The 21,560-nt window shown below is 40.5% G+C and overlaps 1 protein-coding gene across 1 annotated transcript in view; it reads left to right on the top strand.

Moving 5' to 3' along the window:
• The window catches only part of slc6a9 (solute carrier family 6 member 9), a 55,387-nt gene extending 36,791 nt beyond the window's left edge, over positions 1-18,596 (top strand). The window contains exons 2-13 of the mRNA XM_053628029.1: positions 5,526-5,682; positions 6,873-7,004; positions 7,637-7,910; positions 9,732-9,864; positions 12,976-13,110; positions 13,224-13,327; positions 14,911-15,148; positions 15,448-15,582; positions 15,663-15,762; positions 15,856-15,956; positions 16,069-16,239; positions 17,391-18,596. Of these exons, the coding sequence (XP_053484004.1) occupies positions 5,526-5,682; positions 6,873-7,004; positions 7,637-7,910; positions 9,732-9,864; positions 12,976-13,110; positions 13,224-13,327; positions 14,911-15,148; positions 15,448-15,582; positions 15,663-15,762; positions 15,856-15,956; positions 16,069-16,239; positions 17,391-17,609 (1,899 nt within the window). The 3' untranslated portion in view covers positions 17,610-18,596. The remainder of the gene's footprint in view (positions 1-5,525; positions 5,683-6,872; positions 7,005-7,636; positions 7,911-9,731; positions 9,865-12,975; positions 13,111-13,223; positions 13,328-14,910; positions 15,149-15,447; positions 15,583-15,662; positions 15,763-15,855; positions 15,957-16,068; positions 16,240-17,390) is intronic.
• Positions 18,597-21,560: the final 2,964 nt, after the last annotated feature.

Here is a 21,560-nt window from a genome sequence, read left to right as displayed (position 1 = left end):
GCTAGTTATTCATCAAACAAGTACTTTGTTTTCAGAGGCTATGAACCAATGAGGGTGCAGAAATGTGGCCCGCTACTTCCAGGGTGAGAAGCCTAAGCCCAGTGTCTTTGGCTGAATTACTTTCACCTCACAGAGATTGCATAATGGGACCTTTAAGAGCTTTGTCCACACAACTTTATCTAATCCTTCTGGAGGAGAATGAAGCCCCTCTTATTTACCTCTTGAATGATGTTTAGGGAAATTTGAGGGGCCTAAAGCAGATGTTGGTCTAGGAAAGGCTGTCGCCTAATGCGGATATGATGAATTTAACCTATTTTTACATGTCTTCAGTCATTTTAGACATGTTTCAAAATTTCAGCGTGACAAAAAGGCATTATTGTGAAGAGGGTAATTTTAAGATTGTTGCACTGAGCTCTGAGTTCTGCGTTTCAGCGTTCTGAAAATCTTCTTAAGCTCATATTATTATATTATTAACATCAGTTGAAGCATGTTAATCGCTCTGTCACTTTTTGGATATTTGTAGTGCGCAGTGAAGCTGCACTCACTCTGGGACATTTACTCTCCTGTGGTGAAGGAATTTCTCCCTACGGAGAGAAATACGGAAAACATGGTGTTGAGAATGCACCCATCCATCCTCCAGGGGTCATGTGGGTTCAGAAGGTTGGGCAGGAGGTCAGGCCTCCAGCAATGATGAACCTTGTATAACCAAAGTATTTGAACAGATGGCTTCAGCTGTTTCTAAATGTGTTGCCTTGACTCTGAGAAAAAAACAAAACAAACAAAAAAACCACTCTCACTATCGTTCAGGTTGTCTTTCATGTATTTTACTCTCCATAATGTCTCCATAATGCTTATTATATTAAAGAATACACACTTATCTTTATTAGTCACTGTTCATATCATGCATCTTGCTGTCTTTTCCCATGCATTAGTAATTGGTTGTCAGTGGTTTAAGTGATCTGTTAATGAGAAGTCTAGACTTAATGGGCCTCTTAATGAAAGGTCTGGACTTTTCATGAAAAGAACCTGTAAAGTGCACCATAGAAAGTGAGCTATCCTTTTTAAAAAGCTATTTCGTTTACAGCATTTTAATGTATACATGATGTTCTGACCACTGAGAAAGCGGGGAAAATCTCTTCCTTCTTTGTATTGTTCTTGCTTTCTCTCAATCAGTTCACATGCTTGTATTTGAGTTGTGTAGGGTTGCCAACATTCTCTCTCTCTCTCTTTCTCTCTCTCTCTCTCTCTCTCTCTCTTTTCATAACCATACCTGTATGAAGAAAGCAGTGGTTACCGTCTGCCAGATGTTTAACCTTCCCTGATATACCCCCAATGAACCATCCAAAAATGAACCTCTGAAAATCCAAAATAGAGCACATTTTAATTTAGAGTTAGGAAGGTAGCTTGCAAGGGGCACGTGTTTAGACTGGGTCCTACTGAGACTTTGCGTGTTTGTGTGCGTGTGCGTGTGCGTGCCTGTACTTGTGTAACAGGGCAGATGATCCCAGCTGGGTTCTTGATCACTCTGTGTCTCCCTCACTGTAACTCAGTGCTTTTCTTTAAACAGTTATACTGGATACAGCATGATGGTTCCCATGATTGAACAAAATATATTAAATCTAAGGCTAAACAGTCAGTACGTTTACATGGATAACAATAATCCGATATTAACCCGATTAAGACGATACTCGGATTAAGAAACTAGCATGTAAACAGCGATTATTGATGACCTTTAATCCGTTTAAAGTCATACTCGAAGTAAACACAAATGGAATTAAGACGTGTGGAGTATTTCCTGTTTTAGTCACATTATTGAAGTGCGTTACAGACATGTACTCACCTTAATCACACTATTAACGTCGTGTGAGAGTTTTCACCGCATTGTGCGACAGGACATGTACACACATGGCAGCGCTCAACCGTTTAACGGCAAACAAGAGAGCACGGCTGCGTCCCAAACCGCGTACTTACCTGCTACAGTATATAGTAGGTGTAATACATGTATATCAGCTACTATACAGTAGGTAAGTATGCGGTTTGGGACACAGCTCATGGCTTCAAGCAGTCGTCTATTTGCACGTACAGCATGACAGATAATTAACCGCACTTGAAGCTTTCGTAAAATTAAAAATTAAACACCCAAAACTGAATACGGTTCCATAATGAAGACCAACTGTATGTCGATACGTGAAATTCTGGAGGGAACGTCGGACGGCGTGATGCGGGGACGTAATGACGTGTGACGTTAATCCATCTATGTTCTAGAACATGTAAAACCTGAACATGAAAGGAGTATTCTAAAAGCGACTCATGTAAACACCTTAATCAGAATATTGTCTTATTCAGAATAAGGTCAATTATTATACAGATTATTACTGTCCATGTAAACGTAGTCATTAATGTGAGTAAATAGATTACTTTATCGAGTAGTAGAAATGACTATGTAATATTTTCATGCCAGTTACTTCTATGCAGGCACTTAAAATTAGTGTGCAAAAAATCGGTGTGCTTCTGTTTATATTAGACGAAACGTGGGGATTTTATCAGGTCTGTATACGACTCAGCTATTTGACTAGCGGTGTTTGAAACTCCCTTGGGATTAGACTTAAAACCTTGATGTTTAACCAAATATTGCTGAGTTTGTGATGTGTTGTAAATGGTAATTTGGTAAGCTGTAATAACGTCATTTTCCACCTGGATACATTAGATGCGGAAAGTGGAGGGAAAAAAAAAACATGGACGCCTCCAACTTCAAACATTCATGCAACCTTTTGGACTGACATTGCAGTACAGCAACAACAGCGGACAGTGTGTAGTTTAGCAACAAGCTAACCGGTTATCATTTGTGATAACTCTAATGTTGATGATTACCTTCTCAAAACAGTGATTTAGTATGGTCAATGGTAAAATCTACTGATCTAAAGCCGATACTGGGGGACTTTACACTGTTCACAGTGTACACGGCCATGTTGATTTAATGTCACTGCTTAAACGGGGAAGGAACTGTCAGTTGAGAAGACTACCCCAAGTTGACGAGTTGAAATTTCAAGTTGAAGGGGTGTTTTTGGTGGGTTTTACCGGTTGTAGGCAGGGAATAGCAACCCCAAACCATAACATTTCCACCACCGTGCTTCACAGTTGGTATGAGGTGCCTCTCCTGAAAAGCTGTCTTTGGTCTGCGCCAAACATGTCTGCTGTTACTGTGGCCAAACAGCTCTATCTTTGATTAATCAACATTATTCCAAAAGGCCTGGTCTTTGCCTATATGCTCATTGGCAAACTGTAGTCTTTTTAGACAGCAAAGGCTTTTCCCTGGCACACCTCCCATATGTGCAATTTCCTTCTGACTGTAGAAGCATGCACTTTGACACGAACATTTGCAAGACTTACTTGCAAATCCTGTGATGAAATTTTGGGGTTCTTGGATACTTCTTTTTGCGTCAGAGGGTCTTCCTCTGGGCCGAATTTGCCGGGACGGACAGTCCTGGAGAAATTGGCAGTCGTTTGAAATCTGCACCACTTGTAGATTATTTTTCTTACAGTGGAATGATGTATTTGAAATCATTTGGAGATCTTTTTAAATCCCTTGCCAGATTCATAGGCATCCACAACCTTTTTTTCAGAATGCCTTACAGAACTCTTTAGATATTAGCATGATGACACCACACACCTCAATAGCAAAGAGAACACCAGACACTTGATATAAGAGGGGTATAAATAAGACCGGTTCCACCTGCACTCCATAAGCAGGTTCTAATCACTGGAACCCAATCTTCAACACCTGGTTCTAATTTTATGGATTTGAAGGTGTGATAAATGTAGGAGTGTACTTACTTTTTCCATGTGACTTTTTCCTGGTTTTTTGGTCATTTAAATTGTGAAAATTACTACAAAATGTCAGTTTTATATGTCATTTCATAGAGTGCATCACCTTTATTAATAGGCACTGTTTCAAAGATCATCAAATGTTCGCTTGTCCAAATATGTCAACAACAACAACAAAAAAGAAAAGCCAACAATTTCCACGGGTGTATATTGAATACTGGAAATACCATAAACCCTGATTCTACAGAATGTAATAATTCTAACGTGGCAGGATTTGTAAGAATATACTATATTATTGTACTATATATACTGTTTACTATGTAGACTGTTCTGTATAGAGCACTATGTAGGGCCGCAGTAAGGGATATGTCAACCTGGGATTCAGGTATCTGTATTGGTTTGATACCATGCTCATTTACTTGTACATGTACAAGTTGTCGTCCAAATGACCAGAAAACACAAAATAACAGCGATCGGGACATATTTTACGATTAATGATGGCAATGAAGGCAGAATAAAAGAAAGAAAATACCAAAAGGAGTAACTACAGCATCTTCCTATTATACAAATAACCTGCAAACACATCTTAAACGTAAAACTCAGCACAAGGAGTTCATCGATGGACAAAAATGGACAGTAATTATGGAAATGTTTTTAATTTTAAAGTGTATAAGTATGTTTGTTACATTAGAAAAAAAGGCATTTGCTCTTAAAGAACCTGTAGCCAGTCCACGTTTCTGAAATGTTGCAGCTGCTTCCACACCCGAGACATTTTATCAGGCCTGAGCTGCTGTCACAGGTGCATTTGAATCTCCCTTGGGATTAGGCTCAAAACCTTGCTGTTTAACCAACTATAGCTAAAAATATCCAGCACACGAAAAGAGCAAATAGCGTAAACCCTGTCGCTCAGATCAGTATGCAATAATAAATAGGTAAAGCAGTTACTTAAGATGCATGAATGAATGAATGAATGATTTACTATACAGACTGTTCTGTATAGAACACATATATATGGGAAGCAGTAACGGAGACTCCAGACTGCTATACAAGTAACACGATAGAACATAGAACTGCGAAAACAAATAGGTTTTAAGTTGGGATTTGAACTCCGAGATAGATGTGATGCTGTAAAGAGTCAGACGGAGTGAATACCAGATATTGGGTGCTACTACACTGAAAGACCTGCCACCCATGGTAGAGAGACAAGATCTAGGGACAGAGAGGAGTCCGGACTCGGGGGACCTGAGCGAGCGGGTCGGGTTGTAGGGGAGGAGCAGTTCACTAAGATAGTGAGACTCAGGCAAGACACACTCGCTGGGCCTCTCTAGTGGTCACTCTGGAAGTCACGCAAAAGACCATCTGACAAGAACAGATGGAGGAAATGAGCCGAGAAGACCGAAGGGTAATCTTGTGGAGGCAACAGTGATTTAGATTCACATCAGTTGCACTCCTCACTCACACGGCTCTCACAGGGCTCTTACATGCTACAGAGGACCAGAGAGTTTTGAGTACTAATAGGGCTAAGAGGACTAATAATATGCAAATATTTGTGAGGAATTAGCGTGATGTGTGTTCTGGCACGATATCGAATGAAAGTTGAATGCAAGCTTCACCCATTGAGTATTCCCCCCTTTTTTTTCTTTTTTTTATTATTTTTTTTGTAACTCTCTAACCTCATGTCTTTCTGTGTGCTTCTCCAGAATGGAGCGGTTCCAGGGGAGCAAGTGAAGAAGGACGAGAATTCTCGACGAGGAAACTGGGGGAACCAGATTGAGTTTGTCCTGACTAGTGTGGGCTACGCAGTGGGGCTGGGCAACGTCTGGAGGTTCCCTTACCTCTGTTACAGGAATGGCGGAGGTGACTATGTTGGTTTTTTCTATGATGTATTCTCATCAGATTTTCTACTTTCATTTAAAAGGTTACTGTGTAATTCAATACGAGTTTGTATTGTCTTGTATTATAGCCACATATCCTGCTTTTTATCTTATCAAGTATGGAACAATGAATCGAAAAGTTTGCGTACTATTGTGTATAGTTATGTTACCCAGTATTCCCCTGTAGTAAAAAGGCAGTCCCTCTAGTATCACGTTGGCCAGTTCACTTAAAATAGAGTATCCTGGTACTGTCAAGACTCCAGTGGCATCCAGTAGCACTGACTCTTCCTTCGCGTCAGTGACTGCCACCGCCAGTGTGGGTTCATACACTGAATTAGACCAAACAATATCGGGCTTTACAGAGCACCAAATAGTCCAGCACATTAAACCTGACCTTAAATGCCCCTGTGTGTATTTGTGGGTGATGTTCATTTGTTGAGCTTGCTTCTTGATGAATATCTGTCCAAGTCTACACTACTCTGGAATAGATAATACAGTAGCCCAGGAACCCGGGACAAGCAGATTTTGAGGCTATTTGCTTTTAATTTGTCGTTGCCCAACGGACGAGTAAATACAACAACCGGAAAAAGAAAAAAAAAACCTATGCCTTATTGACATTACTGATAATAGCATACAGCTTATAGCTGAAATATTGACCTAAGAGTTTTTGTCAAAGGTGCAAATGCAATGTCTTACATGATCATATACTCATTTGTTTCCCTTATTTTGTATCAATACACTTACCCAGTTAACTATCTAGCTCGCCATATGTCTTCTACCAGTTTTTAGCCTAGTTTATGATTTGTTCACCCTGAATACTATTTTTTTAAGGGGTTTCTCAGAGGTTCTTTGTATAGTTAAGATCTCTTCACTTCCTAATGGGGTCTTATATTTTGGGGAATTTTCTGAAAAGGAAACCCCTCTGTTGTTGGTTCTGTATAGATGGACCAAACAAAGGGAAGATTGCTTTATTAATGTAAGTCTGCTTATTTCTCTCGAAAATGAATGAGCTGAAATTTTTAAAAAGAAAATGCTAGATCTTTTGGTACATCTGCAAAGTTTTGGTCTAATTGAATCATTTGCTCAGATGGTATTGCAGTTGTTATTTAACTAAGAAACATCCTGATCTAAAAATAAAGGACTTAGCACCAGATGTGTTTACATGTTTGTCAGGTGCCTTCATGTTCCCGTACTTTATCATGCTGGTGTTTTGTGGCATCCCGCTGTTTTTCTTGGAGCTCTCCTTTGGCCAGTTCACCTCATTGGGCTGTCTGGGAGTGTGGAAGGTCAGCCCCATGTTCAAAGGTGAGCCTCTATAAAGCTTAGCACGGCTTAGGTTAGCTATGGAATCAGATATCACTTGGTAATGATTGATTGTACAGTGAGTCACATGATTTGTGGTCTAAATTTCAGCGTTTCTTTTAACCAAGACGTGTTGTCTAATGTCCAGAATTTGTCTGGTTGTGAATTCTGAAAAAAAAAAATTTTTTTTAAAGTCCAAGATTTGTCCTAAAACAAATATCAATATGGTTTTATACTGTTTTATAAGTGCGTCTCAATTTCTGTAATGAGCAGCAAATTATATTGGAAAACAAAACATGCAAATTCTTTACATTACAGAGACTACGTCCAGGTTAGTTTGACGTGAGTTGAAATAAAAGTCTTCACAAATGAATGATGAAGTGAAAAGATTATTTTTACTCCTGTCACATGACCTCCATCACTTATTTACACTTCCTCCTGTCCTACCTGCTATTAGTATTAGTAGGATTCTGCTATTATTTATATTTCTAAACACTGACATGAAAATACAGTATATTGAGTATTTTACAATATATGTATATGAAAGTAGCCAGCCTGCATCAGTAGGAAATTTTCATTTGGACATAATCGACAGATTAAATAATATACTGCCCTTCCACTTTTTTTTCTCTTAGGCGTTGGCTATGGAATGATGGTGGTCTCCACTTACATCGGCATCTATTACAATGTGGTGATCTGTATCGCAATCTACTACTTTTTCATGTCCATGACCAATCTGCTGCCATGGACATACTGCAACAACCCCTGGAACACCCCAGACTGCAGTGGCGTAGTGGACACACTGAAGGCAAATGCCACCTTGACCAACGTCACCGCTAATGCAGTGTCAGGCCTCACTGAGGTGATCAACCGCACCAAGAGGACGAGTCCCAGTGAGGAATACTGGAGGTTAGCATGGCACCAATGAGCTTGTCCATTGACTACCACTCTGTTCAGTTTTGGCATAGTAGAACAACTGATTATTTAATTTTCTGGTATGGACCACTATGGTTGCACCCATACATCCTTCTCCACATCTGTTTTCTAAGTCGATGTCAATGCTAGACTCACTACGTACTGTATTCATTGTAACTTCTTATATAAGTTCTTATATAATCACTTGAGCGTCACTTGTAGCGTCCATGTAGCGCCACCTGATCCACTCTTTTCTCAGGTTATATCAGATACCTTCTTATAAAACGATGCATGAAATAACAGATTTTTTACCCAAAGTCATTTAAGGTAAAATAAATAAATAAATAAATAAAAATTAAATAGAATTTAAAGTTTTAGTGTGTACTAAGGTATAAAATGAATAAGATATTCAGTACTGTTCAGTACAATACAATACAGTTTTCTAAATGAGCCCAGCTTATCCAACCCAAACATCCTGAACATCCTCAATTACAATATTTTACAATTGTGAGGCCAAACCCATTTAATATCACCATGGCTGAATTCTGGAGAACTTGTGTTCGGACCAAAATTTAGTTTTTCAGCCAATAATACTTAATAACACTCTCTTTTTCACTCTACTGATTTCCCTCCTGATGTACTGTAAGCGTGGACAGAAATCGGTGGAGTGACGAGATGACGAGGCTCGTTTTATCTCCGTGTGATGTCACGTACGGCCCCAAAAAGTTCCGAAACAGCCCTGGTGGTAACAGTTAAACTTGCAGTGTGCTTAAAAATGAATGAATAATTATGATGATAAACTGCCTTTTTCATTAGTGTATGAAATGACTGTCTCTGCAGTTTTCTTACGCTTTGGAAATGCGCTGCACGTTTTGGATTTGGAGTTCACAGATATGCTTGTTGGAAATTTTTTTAGTCATCAGCTGGAAGAATTAAACATGAGGCTGGCAACAGCTGAGCATAATGTTTTTTTTTGTGTGTGTGTGTGTGTGTGTGTGTGTGTGTGTGTGTGTGCACGCACACGTGAACGTATGCGTGCGTTTCGGTACATGCTTCCACTGGCAATGTGTGGAGAATGGAAGCTTTGACAGCGAGGGGTGTGTGTGTGTGTGTGTGTGTGTGTGCACGCGCTGTGTTGAATCATCCTGTAGATGTTTTGTGCCTAGCTCCTCGGGTTCTGTTTGTTTCTGTACCATGAAAGGCGTTTGTGTTGCTGCCGTTCTCTTCCTCAGACCATGCATTGTTGAGGGCAGAGTTGATTGGATTGGGCAGCAGTCTTGAAATATCGGATTGTTTTTGTCCGTGTGCACAGTTGGAGCTCTTACTAAACACACAGTGTGACGTAGTGCTTCCTGAATAAACCTGAGGAAAACCTACAGCAAAGGAATAAACAGGAAATCTTGTCAATCTACCTATATTTATTTTATTCCAGATGTTTTTTATTTATTTATTTATTTTATTTGAACGGGCTTTTGTAATAGGATCATGAACAGTTGACTCTGCTGTCTTTCAGACGCTTTATGTTCAAAATGACACGTTTAGATACTACCAAACGTCCAAATGAAACTTTGAACAAATGAGGCTTCGTGAAATTATTCTTACTAATTATACTTCTATTGATTTATAATACTTACTGTAAGTCCCTGTAAGTTCTCTGCCGTTAGGAGGATCCCCAAGCATCTTAAAGATTTGTGTGTCTGCTCCTTATAAATGTTGTTGATATTGCCAATAATACTTGAGGGAAATGAATATTTTTAAATATATATATACATGTATTTGTTTTTCACTCATTACTCATTTGTCTTGTCTTCTCAGGAACTATGTACTGAACATCTCAGATGGCATAGGGAACTTTGGTGAAGTCCGCCTCCCCATCCTGGGCTGCCTGGCTATCTCCTGGGTGGTAGTGTTCCTCTGCCTTATCCGTGGGGTGAAGTCCTCTGGCAAGGTAAGCCAGACTGTCCTCCATCTGTTCACAAACTACATGCAGTGGAGAAATTCCAAATGACTCCGTTTGACTTTCTGTGCATAGAATTCTTTTCTTTTTCATTTTCTTTTTCCAACACAATACATTCATTATATATTTCCATGCAGCACTTGTTGGCACTGTCAACACTGTTAAAGTGGTGTGTAAGCAAATTTTGTAAAGGTCCAGTTATAAAACGTCTTTGTTTACAAAAGCCTGGATTAGCAGTTACCATGACAGAATGGTGACAATAGATAACTTTTAATGCTCGATGGTTATTAATGATGAGTTTATTGCTATTTAGACCAGGGGTGTCCAATCTTATCCGGAAAGGGCCGGTGTGGGTGGGTGCTGGTTTTCATTCCAACCAAGCAGGAGCCACACCTGATTCACACCTGTTTAATCAGTTGAGCTTGGCTTTCAGTAGACTCAGGTGTGGCTTCTACTTGGTTGGAATGAAAACCTGCACCCTTTCCGGATAAGATTAGACACCCCTGATCTAGACGAATGTAGACAATTCAAAGTGGTGGTTTTGTTTCGTAGTTCACTCTTCACATTACCAGTTTTAAACAGCACCAAGGACTCTGAACAGATGAGATACGTCTGTCTTAATTGTAATGCAGGGATAATAAACACTTTGTGTATTATGGTTTGTTTTTTTTCTGTTTTATTTATTTTTTAACAAGCCTTATTGTCAGTTCACTAAGCAGAGACGGTAAATAAATGGAAAATGACTGAATATCTGTGACCTATGGTCTTTAGCCCTGTAGCCTTTGGTCTGAGCTGCTTTTAATGTAATAATTTTTATTTATTTATTTTTTTTTGTCTTTAATTTATTTATTCATTTTCATATGATTCATTTTCATGAGATTCATATTCATGAGATTCATATTCAAGTGATACATTTTCATGTGATTCATTTACGTATGATTCATTTACGTGTGATTCATTTACTAATTTGCTTCTCTTTAAATCCAGTTTTAGACTGTGATATTACAAAGGTCTTTCCAGATTATTACTTGCTACACTGTATGAGATAACCCCAGTAAAATGGCCTGAATTCTATAATATAATTTGTTCACCATGTTAGGTTTAAATCCTCTAAAAACAGATTCGCAATTAAATAACATTACATCCTTCAAAGCATTGGCATGTTCTGCTTACTCTCACAATCCTCCAAACACCCACACACCCAAAGTCTCCATAAACGAATGAGACAGCAGTGTATCCTACAAAAACCGAACGTTGTCCACAATGTGAATACAACTCGGAGAGTAAGCTGGACTAACCAACAAAATTACCAAGACTGATAAACAGTCTGCACACTATAATAAATATAATGTCCTTACCTTTTAAAGACTTGTAACAAATAATATAACAGTGTAGCACGTAAAGCCGAGGAGATAACACTAATACAATTAAATAAACAGAAACTCTAACCGGTCAGAGCATCGAAACAGAGAAGCACATTAATACAGAAGTACATTTTAAGAGGAGTAAGTACACAAAATCTAGGTGGAGTAATGCAACGACAATATCTTCAATAAGAATCCGAATTCTGTAGCGCTGGAAGGCCGAGTGCAAAAAATAAAAATAAAAGAAGTCTAACGTAGTCTCCTGCTTCCTCCGCTGAAATAAAGTCCTTCTGAACACCGTTATATGTAATGCGAAGCCGAGCCGGGTGAAGTATTCCATAGCGAGCGCTCTCAATACCACGGAGTTGACGCCGAACCTCATTAAACGCGGCCCGGGCCCAGGCTGTCTTGGCTGTGTAGTCAGGGAAAACGGAGATGGTCAAATCCCACGCTTTAATCCGCTGGATCTCTCTCGCACGGCGTAAAATGTCAACACAGTCACTGTGATAGTGGAATCTGCACACAATAGCTCGTGGTCGTTCACCAGGCTTGGGCTTCGGCTGAAGGGTCCGGTGGGACCGGTCCAAAACCGGCTCCTTCTCCAGACCAAACGCCTCCTTTAACAAGGCCGCTACAGCAGCGGTTGTACAGGTGCTTGATAGTAGTCTTCATGTGTGCTGTGTCATCGGTGCAACCGGAGAGCGCGTGCTGCATTTCCCCAACAGTACCTGTCAGCGTTGATATGGTAACCTCGATAGAAACTTTATCACCAGCCAGCTGTGTTTTCACGGCCTGCAGGTCAAGCTGGATAGTAGACAGCGCACCCCCGAGAGTCTCCTGGAGCTTCTGGAGCTCCTTTTTTAAAATATCGGCGATGTCCTTCCTCAGTAAAGCCGGCAGCTCGAGCCTGAGTGCGGTGAAGTCAGGGTCACTGCTCGGGACGCGGATACAGAGGGAGAAGGGGACTCACTCGCGGCGTGCACACTTGGCCTCATCGTGTCTGAATGCTACCACGGGTTTTCGTGTTCTTTCCAGACATTTTAACGTACCACAAAGTTAAAATTGCAAACAAGGAAACAGACTAGAATAAGTCAAAATATATTGTATGACCGAAAAGCGCTAATTAATTACAATTTTAATCGAAATCAGCAGGAGCCTCCAACTTCGCGTCCTACTCCATCGAATTCCGAATTCCCATCACCTTTAATGTCATCATTTACCTAAACGGAGTGCTTGAGGGACGCACGGTGGCTTAGTGGTTAGCACGTTCGCGTCGCACCTCCGCCGGTTTCCTCCCCCAGTCAAAGACATGCATGGTAGGCTGATTGACGTGTGTAAAGTGTCCGTAGTGTATGAATGGGTGTGTGAGTGTGTATGTGATTGTCCCCTGCGATGGATTGGCACCCTGTCCAGGGTGTACCTCACCTTGTGCCCGATGCTCCCTGGGATAGGCTCCAGGTCCCCCGCGACCCGGTAGGATAAGTGGTATAGAAAAGAAGCTATGACCGAGGATCCACAATAATTAATGTTTAGAGTCACTGAATTACTGCTTTACATAATGTATTATTATTATAATTTATTTGTATTTTTTTTTTTACTCAGTTTCATCCTCTGAAATTATTTCCTGCGTCTTCATCCAAGCTACAATTGAGCAGCTGATGACTCCAGATCTAGAGAATGGATCATTTATAGAATAATTTATAGAAAAATTTTGCTATATTTTGCTGCTGTTTCTCAGGTGGTGTACTTCACAGCGACCTTCCCCTACGTGGTGCTGACCATTCTCTTCATTCGAGGCATCACATTAGACGGTGCCATCAGTGGAATTCAATACTACCTCACTCCACAGTGGCAGAAAATCCTGGATGCCAAGGTCAGCACACCACTGACATCAAATGAAGCTGAACGATAAGAAGCAGGTTGTGTGCTGAAAAAACATGTTAATCGGTACCAGTATAATACAGTTTGTCTGGTCGTGTCATGTAGGTGTGGGGTGACGCTGCTTCTCAGATTTTCTACTCTCTGGGCTGTGCCTGGGGTGGGCTCATCACCATGGCTTCCTATAACAAATTTCACAACAACTGTTTCAGGTACTGGACGTGCCACACTTCACATGACATTTTTATACCTTTCTGCTTATGAATAAGTAAAATGACACCCTGGGTTGACTATTTAGGGGGAAAAAAAAGTGTCTATATATTTTTATATATATGTATCTTTATATATTTGATGAACTGGATATGTAATATCATTTATAAATGATTATAGATAATTCATTGAAAATTTAATTAAATCTCCCCAGATAGCAAGGTGACATTGATTCAATGTTGAAATTCCATCAGAATCATCATTTCGGTTGAGGTTGAATATTGAATATTAATAATATTAAATTAATGTTGATAATTCATTGTGTTTCAGTGTTGAAAAGACCAACAGGGAATCAATGTTGAGTTTGGGTCAGCTTCATTTCCCTTCTGGTGGGGCTTAGATTTAATGTCAATCCATCCATCCTCTCATTCAACACAATGCAAATCAACTGAGTGCATTTCCACTAAAGATCCCACGGTCTCACCGTCACAGCCCGGGTTCGATTCCCGGGCAGGTACTCGGTGCCGGTCCCAAGCCCGGATAAAATGAGAGGGCTGTGTCAGAAGGGGCATTAAACCTGTGCCAAATCAAATATACGGACCAATGTTCCTGTTCGTTTTGTGACCTCATGACCCTTCCCTCTAGTTGAACAAACATTGATTTTTTTTTTTAAATCTATTTTTCATCGTAGAAATAACATTATTTCAGGGTGCAAAGCTGATGATGTTAAATTTCAAATTTCAACACTGATTCAATGATAGTTTGGTTGATGCATTAACAGTGATTCAATGTTGATTCAGTGTTGGGCTGCAATCTGGGTCACCAAACTGACCAAGAAAATATATATATATATATATATATATAGAGAGAGAGAGAGAGAGAGAGAGAGAGAGAGGTGCATCTAAAAAAATTCGAATATCGTGGAAAAGTTCGTTTTTTTCCATGATTTAATTCAAAAAGTGGAACTTTCATACATCGTAGATTCGCTACACATAAAGTGAAATATTTCAGGCCTTGTGTTTGTTTTGATTTCCATGAATGAAACGTAACATTTACTTTCATCTTCCCGTGATTGTGTTTGTGTACTGAACCAGACCGAGAGATTAAAGCCTCAGGAAACCTTCGCAGGTGTTTTGAGTTAATTCGCTGTTTAGAGTCTTCTCAGATCGACATTTCTGTATTATAAATTCTTTAATCAATTATTTTTAGATACTGGATGTTTGATTTCCGTGAGCTGTGAGCCGTAATCATCGAGATTAAAACAAAAAAAGGCTTGAAATATTTCACTTTATGTGTAATGAATCTAGAATATATGAAGGTTCTACTTTTTGAATTAAATTATGGGGGAAAAAATGAACTTTTCCATGATATAAACATTTTTTGAGATGCACCTGTGTACTTTTTTTTTTTTTTTCAAGAAATGGATTCACCATGAATAATAATAAAAAAAACTCACTTTATGCCTTAAGCTTGGGTTGGTGTGTGAATCCTCAGAACTGGTAGAATTCACAGTAACATCCCAGTTATACCAGGAACATTGAGTTTAACTGGTTTTCTAACACTTAATTTTGATTTTGCTGAACAGAGACAGCATCATTATCAGTGTGACGAACTGTGCAACAAGCGTGTACGCCGGCTTTGTCATCTTCTCCATCCTGGGCTTCATGGCACAGCACCTGGGAGTGGACGTGTCCGAGGTGGCGGACCACGGGCCAGGCCTGGCCTTCGTCGCCTACCCGGAAGCCCTGACGCTGCTTCCCATCTCACCACTCTGGTCGCTGCTTTTCTTCTTCATGCTCATCCTGCTCGGTCTCGGCACACAGGTAAACTCAGCCTGTCCTTTATTCTCTCAAAAATTCAACCTGGGTCAGGATAGTCAAAACATCCCACCAAAGTGGAGTTTATACCGGTAATGTTTATGTGGCGCATCCACCATAGAGGTCCCTATGTGTGTTACTAGGTGATACTTTAAAAAAAACAGTGCTTTAAAATTAAGCAACACCTTCTGACCAATCAGAATCAAGAGTTCAATATTCATTTAACAAAAGTCTACTCTTCAGCAGGGAATGTTTGAAGAGTGCAGTATTCCCTCACTTCCTTGTGTGTGTGTGTGGTTGGACAGTTCTGTCTTTTGGAGACGTTGGTGACAGCCGTAGTGGACGAGATCGGCACGGACAAGATCATCCAAAACAAAACCTTCATCACACTCGGAGTGTCCGTCCTCGGGTTTCTCTTGGGGGTGCCACTGACCACACAGGTGACTTGCACACACACCTGAGAATACAACTCAGCGGCCCATGCAGTGCCTCATGTTTTGTTGCCCTCTTGTGGTTGCAGGCGGGAATATACTGGCTGCTGCTGATGGATAACTACGCTGCCAGCTTCTCACTAGTCATCATCTCCTGCATCATGTGCATCTGCATCATGTATGTTTATGGTAAGTCAGTCACCTCAACTTCCTGCTTTTACTGATGTTTTATCTGTGGTGTGTCGATAGGGCTGTAGCGTTCAATGTGTTCTCCTCTTGCAGGCCACAGAAACTACTTTAAGGATGTGGAGATGATGCTGGGCTTCCCTCCACCGGTGTTCTTCAGGGTCTGTTGGAGGTTCATCTCTCCACTTATTATCTCGGTCAGTGTTCACCGTTGCCATGCCAGATTGGTAGACTTCATGAAGTAAATGGGATTTTGTAGTAAACAGTTCTCAGTTAGCGTTAACACCCTGTCCTCCTCTGTGTATCCAGTTCATCCTGATCTTCACAGTGATCCAGTACAAACCCATCACTTACAACGATTACGTGTACCCAGACTGGTCTCTGGTCATCGGCTTCTGCATGGCCCTGTCCTCGGTGATCTGTATTCCCGTCTACGCCCTTTACAAAATCGCCATGTCTGATGGAACCACGTTTTTGGAGGTGAGATGCTGCGCGTTTTCATTCCACCTGTTTGAACAGTTGATCTCGGCTTTCAGTAGACTCGGGTGTGGCTTCTGCTCGGTTGGAATGAAAACCTGCACCCACCCACACCGGCTCTTTCCGGATAAGATTGGACACCCCTGCTCTAAACCCTCAGCTGCTCACATACAGTTGAGGTCGTGAGTTTGCATACGCCTTGCAGAATCTGCAAAACTTTATTATACTTTTTTAAAAATCATAAAAAATCGCATTGGGTATTTTATTTAGTGTTTATTTAATCGAGTAGTTCGGCATATTTGACTCCTTTCCGACAGTGGCTGTTTCCGAAGTTGAGATCCCATCTTTTCATGAAGAAAAATAATCATTTACATCGATTATTCTGTTCAAAAGTTTGCACCCCCCACCACCCCCAGCTGTTAATGTTCCCTTCTTGAACATCAGTGAACGTTTGCACCTTATATAATAGTTCTGTACGAGTCCCTCAGTCGTCCTCAGTGTGAAAAGACTTACCTCAACATCATAGAGCCGCTGTTGGAAAGGGGTCAAATATGCAGAAGATGCTGGAAAAGTAAAGAATGTGCAGGACCTGGAGGATTTTTCTGAAGAACAGTGGGCGGTTTAACTGCTCGGGACAAACAATGGACGTTAGGCGTATAACAAAACATAAAAACAGTCGTTGATCATCCAGGTAACAAGTAGACTTGAGACACTATGGTTCAAAAGATGTTTTTTCTTTAGCTATTCTCATATCATCTGCACGAATGCAGACTCCATATAGCGTTTAAGCACGTTTTAAGAAATGACCAACAAAACTTGGAATAGAAAGTCTTGGGAAAAAAAAATATCTCCACTAGGAAAGGGCAAGAACCCTGAGCTATATGCTTTGCATAAGAGTCAAAAGAATGCGGTTAATCTAGAATGTTCCTTTAAAACGAGCAAGTCTTGTATAACTTATCTACATCAGCATACTGCTCATTTAAAATGCTTCCATCATTTCGGCTTCCTCAGCGTTTTCGGAAGAATTCCAGCCGCCTTGAAAGCACGATAAGCGTATACCGTGAGGTCGAAAAGATACGTCTGTCTTCGCATTCTTAATCTAATTTGCATCTCTCTCTCTCTCTCTCTCTCTCTCTCTCTCCGATGTGCTGCAGCGGTTGAAGAACTCGATGAAGCCACATCCCAGCTGGGGTCCGGCGCTCCAAGAGCACCGCAAGGGCCGCTACGCCACGGCCGAACCCGAATCCGTGGACATGCGTTTTCTCAAGGATGAGGAGAAAGAGAAAGATCAGGATAAAGAGAAGAAGGAAGAGATCGGGCTCACCATAAAGGGCAGCAACGGCTCCACGCTCAACCCGACACCCAGTGTATAGACGCGAGGCCACACCCGCTGAACCTTTACATATTGTAAGGGCTTTATTACTCCTAACCTCTAGAGAGAATCGGTTCTCATCCCAACCCCTCTTTTTTTTTTTTTTTTTTTTTCTTTTTAATTTAATAATGCTGTTTTTGTAAGTACAAAAATGTGTTCATATGCATACACAAGAAGTCTTTTATGCATCCCTACCATGTGTGTATATATATATAGTGCAGCGTGGGATATATTGGTTTCTTTCTCCTTCCATGTAAAATTTATCTGGAAATGTGACTACTGTTGCTGCGGCTGTAGGTTTCGGCTTGTCGTGTGTACAGCGGTGACAGTGCTGGTCGGGTTAAAAGCTGAAGACCAAATGTTCTTTGACTATAATGAACACACCATCTATAATCGTATCCCAGCCACATGAAATCTTTATTTTGGGGTTATTTTTGTTTGTTTGTTTGTTTGTTTGTTTGTTTGTTTGTTTTTTACCCACTGCCCCTGGCTGTAGCGTTTCATCAGTGGTTGTATTTGGTCGTTTTTTTTAACAGAACCCACAGTTTTTACTCGGGTAAAGCGAGGCACAAGACAAAGCACAAAGGATATTTTGCCTTCAGCTTTTAGAACAGCTACTGAAGGAAACTCCCTCGATCTAAGCACATTAAGGTCCCAAACCCATTCTCAGGGTTGTGCACAATTTGCTTCTCTCTTTTTTTCTTTTTTCTTTCCTAAACCTTTTATCCAACAGCTTGTGATCATTCTAACATTTTTTTTACTTCCGAGATGGCTCTGACTAGTCTTCCATTTTGAACATTATATATACACTACATGGTGAGCGAATGGATTATTTGAGAGATGGCAGGAGTGTTGCCATAGACTCAGTACTGTAGTGTGTGCACACACACAAGGATTGTCGTGGGGGTTTAAAAAAATAAAAGATAGAAAAGGATATGATATGCACAAACCTCCTACATCCTGGGGGCATTGCTGGACTGTGTGTGTGTGTGTGCTCTTTTGTAATGCATATATATATATATATATATATATATATATATATATATATATATATATATATTTGTGTTTAGTATCATCTTTTTAAAGTCTGTCCTCACCACACTGATAAGGAGCGAGAAGTGCAGTAAGGTGGAGACAGAGAGTTAATGCTGGAGATCATTACAGTCATCATTACTGACCTCACTGAACTGCATAGTGTGTCATACATAGAATAGAGCTTTACTGACGTCCCTCATCGTATAGTACGGTACTAAACCATTGTACGTTTATTTTGTAAAGGCGCTAGAGGATCACGTGTAATAACTTTTTCATATTTACCATACCTCATCCGTGGCTTGATCTTTGTGTTTTATTTTCCGAAAGAGACGTCGTAGCGTTTTTTTTTGGGGGGGATCTCGAGCCGTTGGCTGGAATCGTCATTTAATAGTCGTTCCAGTCACATAAAGACACCCAGGCCAGGTCTTTTAGTGTCACAGTGCCCCACATTCCCAGTGTTGGCAGGATGTTGGACGCTTGTATATGTTCAGATATCGCCAAACAGCTCCAGAGGAAGGAAGTGGTCTAGCACTGTAGCTGCTACAAGTGCATTTCACGATGCAGTTGATGAAAGTCCTGGGTTGTATTTCATATTTGGCCTTCCTTTTTCTTCTGTTTGTAGTTTCCCTTTTTGTTTAATAACCTCTTGATGAAAGCTATACAGTATGATTATACACCCCCTCCCCCTCCCCCTCCCCACCAGGAAATGTAGAAAAAAAAGGTACAAATGAACTAAATCAGCAATAGAAAATAAAAATTCTTTTTTAAAAAGTAAGTAGTGGGAGGTGGGAGGTACCGGACGGTCGGTTGGGCACAGCACAGTGCAAATCCTCGATGCGAGGAAATAATAAGGAAATAATGAGCGAGCACAAGTTTAAACCTGATCAGTGCAGTGCTTTTACATTACTTGACTTTACAGTGAAAAGAGCACAGCACCGTCATACACGCTGCACACATCAGGCGTCTTGGTTAAGCTTGTATACATATAGTCATTTCCGTGATTTACTGCAATAATCCACATCGTGTAATCATCAAAATGGTGTCACTACGCCATGTCTGTGTCCTGCGACGTTTAGAAGAGTGCACCTTCCCTGGCCCAGTATTAGCAAATAACCTACGTATTAATCAAGCAAAATCCGCTGTTTGACCTGGACTTACATGTGCTCATTATGTCTGAGGTTTATTTATTACAAGGGGAATGAATGTCCTCTCGAAGACATCTGGCACTCATCTAAGACCTCTTCAGGGTTTTTTCCTTACCTAATCGGGAATTGGTATTTCTTTCCAATTCCCACCCACTAGCCAGTTTGCCTCTACTACAACATCATGCTTAGAAGTTGGAAATGCTAGCTCTTCCATATACAAGTGAGCGTCACTCTGATTGACAGAGGATAGAGTAACGCCAACCCTCCCACCCTGGTCAAGTTTGCTCTCTTGGACCCCCGGCCACGACGGCCGTAGCGTCGTCAAGATTCGAAATCGCAATATCCCAATGATAGGAACAGTCAGGTACGTTTTTGTTTTTTTGTCAAAGGAATTGGAACGACATCGCAAATGTCCAACTACGTTTACCCGCTATTGTTTCAAAAATTCTCTCCCGACAGGCAGGACCATGACTATATTTTGCTTTGAAAATCGTGTCTCGCTGTGTTTCCCATTGGACACCAGTATACGGAATTGTAGCAGCTTGCCACTTTAACGATTCTGAAACGGTCAGGCTGTGAGCAGGGCATCTGAGGCTGAGACTAGCCTTCATTCATATGATCGGTAGCTGTCGTACGATAGTAGAGAGACGTCTGGCGACTGACTAAATTGTTTAACAATTATCACGGTGTGAAAACGTATATTAGCACGTGCAAGCTTTCCCAATAGTTTCTTATATTGTGCAACGTGTCGATGCATGAAGGACATGTTCATACGGTGAATCGTAGCTCACCAACTGTGTCTGTTGTAGCATTTAACTTGATGTTCTGAACCTCCTCCTCTGAAATGAATATTTGATTAGCGTGTAGAATTCAGTTAATTCTTGTCTATGCTAGCGATGATGAGACTTGGTCTGATGCAAATGCACCCTGGTCCTGTACTGTTTCATTTTTACAGTGATGTCAATAATTGAAAGTAATAATTGAATAACTGGACTGGTGTGTATGTGCATTTTGTTTTTTGTTTTGTTTTTTGAATGATTTGATCAGATTGGGGAACATATTGTAGCTCTTTCGGTTTGGTTTTCTTTTCATTAGCCGCACTCGGCGTTCCTGTGTAGTGAAAATGTTTCACTAGTGAGTCTTAGTACGTAGTGCAGAATAATATCATTATCGGTGTCATTTTTAAATCTGTATGTAACTAGTCATGTGATCGTTTAAAAGAAAGAGCTTACCTTTGTAAGAGAATCGCGTTTGTTTTATTTTTATAGTACTAAAACTGTATGTTTTTTTTTGTTTTTTTTTTTGTATCTATATGCAGTGACACTGTTTATTTTATCTCAAGCTCCTTAAACCAGCTGATTATCAAAAATGTTGCCAAACTAACACTCTGGACTGAAACTTGAAGCACAGAGGAATATGATTTTCACAGTGCTCAACAAAGAAAGAATATTCACCTCTTTTACAGTGATTGCACAGTACAAACGCAGGTTTAAAGGGTTATTCCTTACCCACCCAGTGTAATACATTCTGCCTGAACCACCTTCCCTAAAGCATGCTGTAGTGCCCTTTAGGAAAATATGACTCTATACACACACAATGGTCCAACTAAAGGTGTATTACAAACTCTTTTGATAGAAGTGTTTGATAGAAGAGTTCAACACGTAACGGTGGAGAAAACGTTCCAGTGTATAACTTTGAGGGGACAGGAGTACTCATACAAAGGAAGAGGAATTCGAAAACCGAGCATAGTCTAACCAGCAGCTAGCTAATAT

The sequence above is a fragment of the Ictalurus furcatus genome, chromosome 7, assembly GCF_023375685.1.
Source record: "Ictalurus furcatus strain D&B chromosome 7, Billie_1.0, whole genome shotgun sequence".
NCBI classification, from domain to species: Eukaryota; Metazoa; Chordata; class Actinopteri; order Siluriformes; family Ictaluridae; genus Ictalurus; species Ictalurus furcatus.
This window is presented reverse-complemented; position numbering and strand designations above follow the sequence as displayed.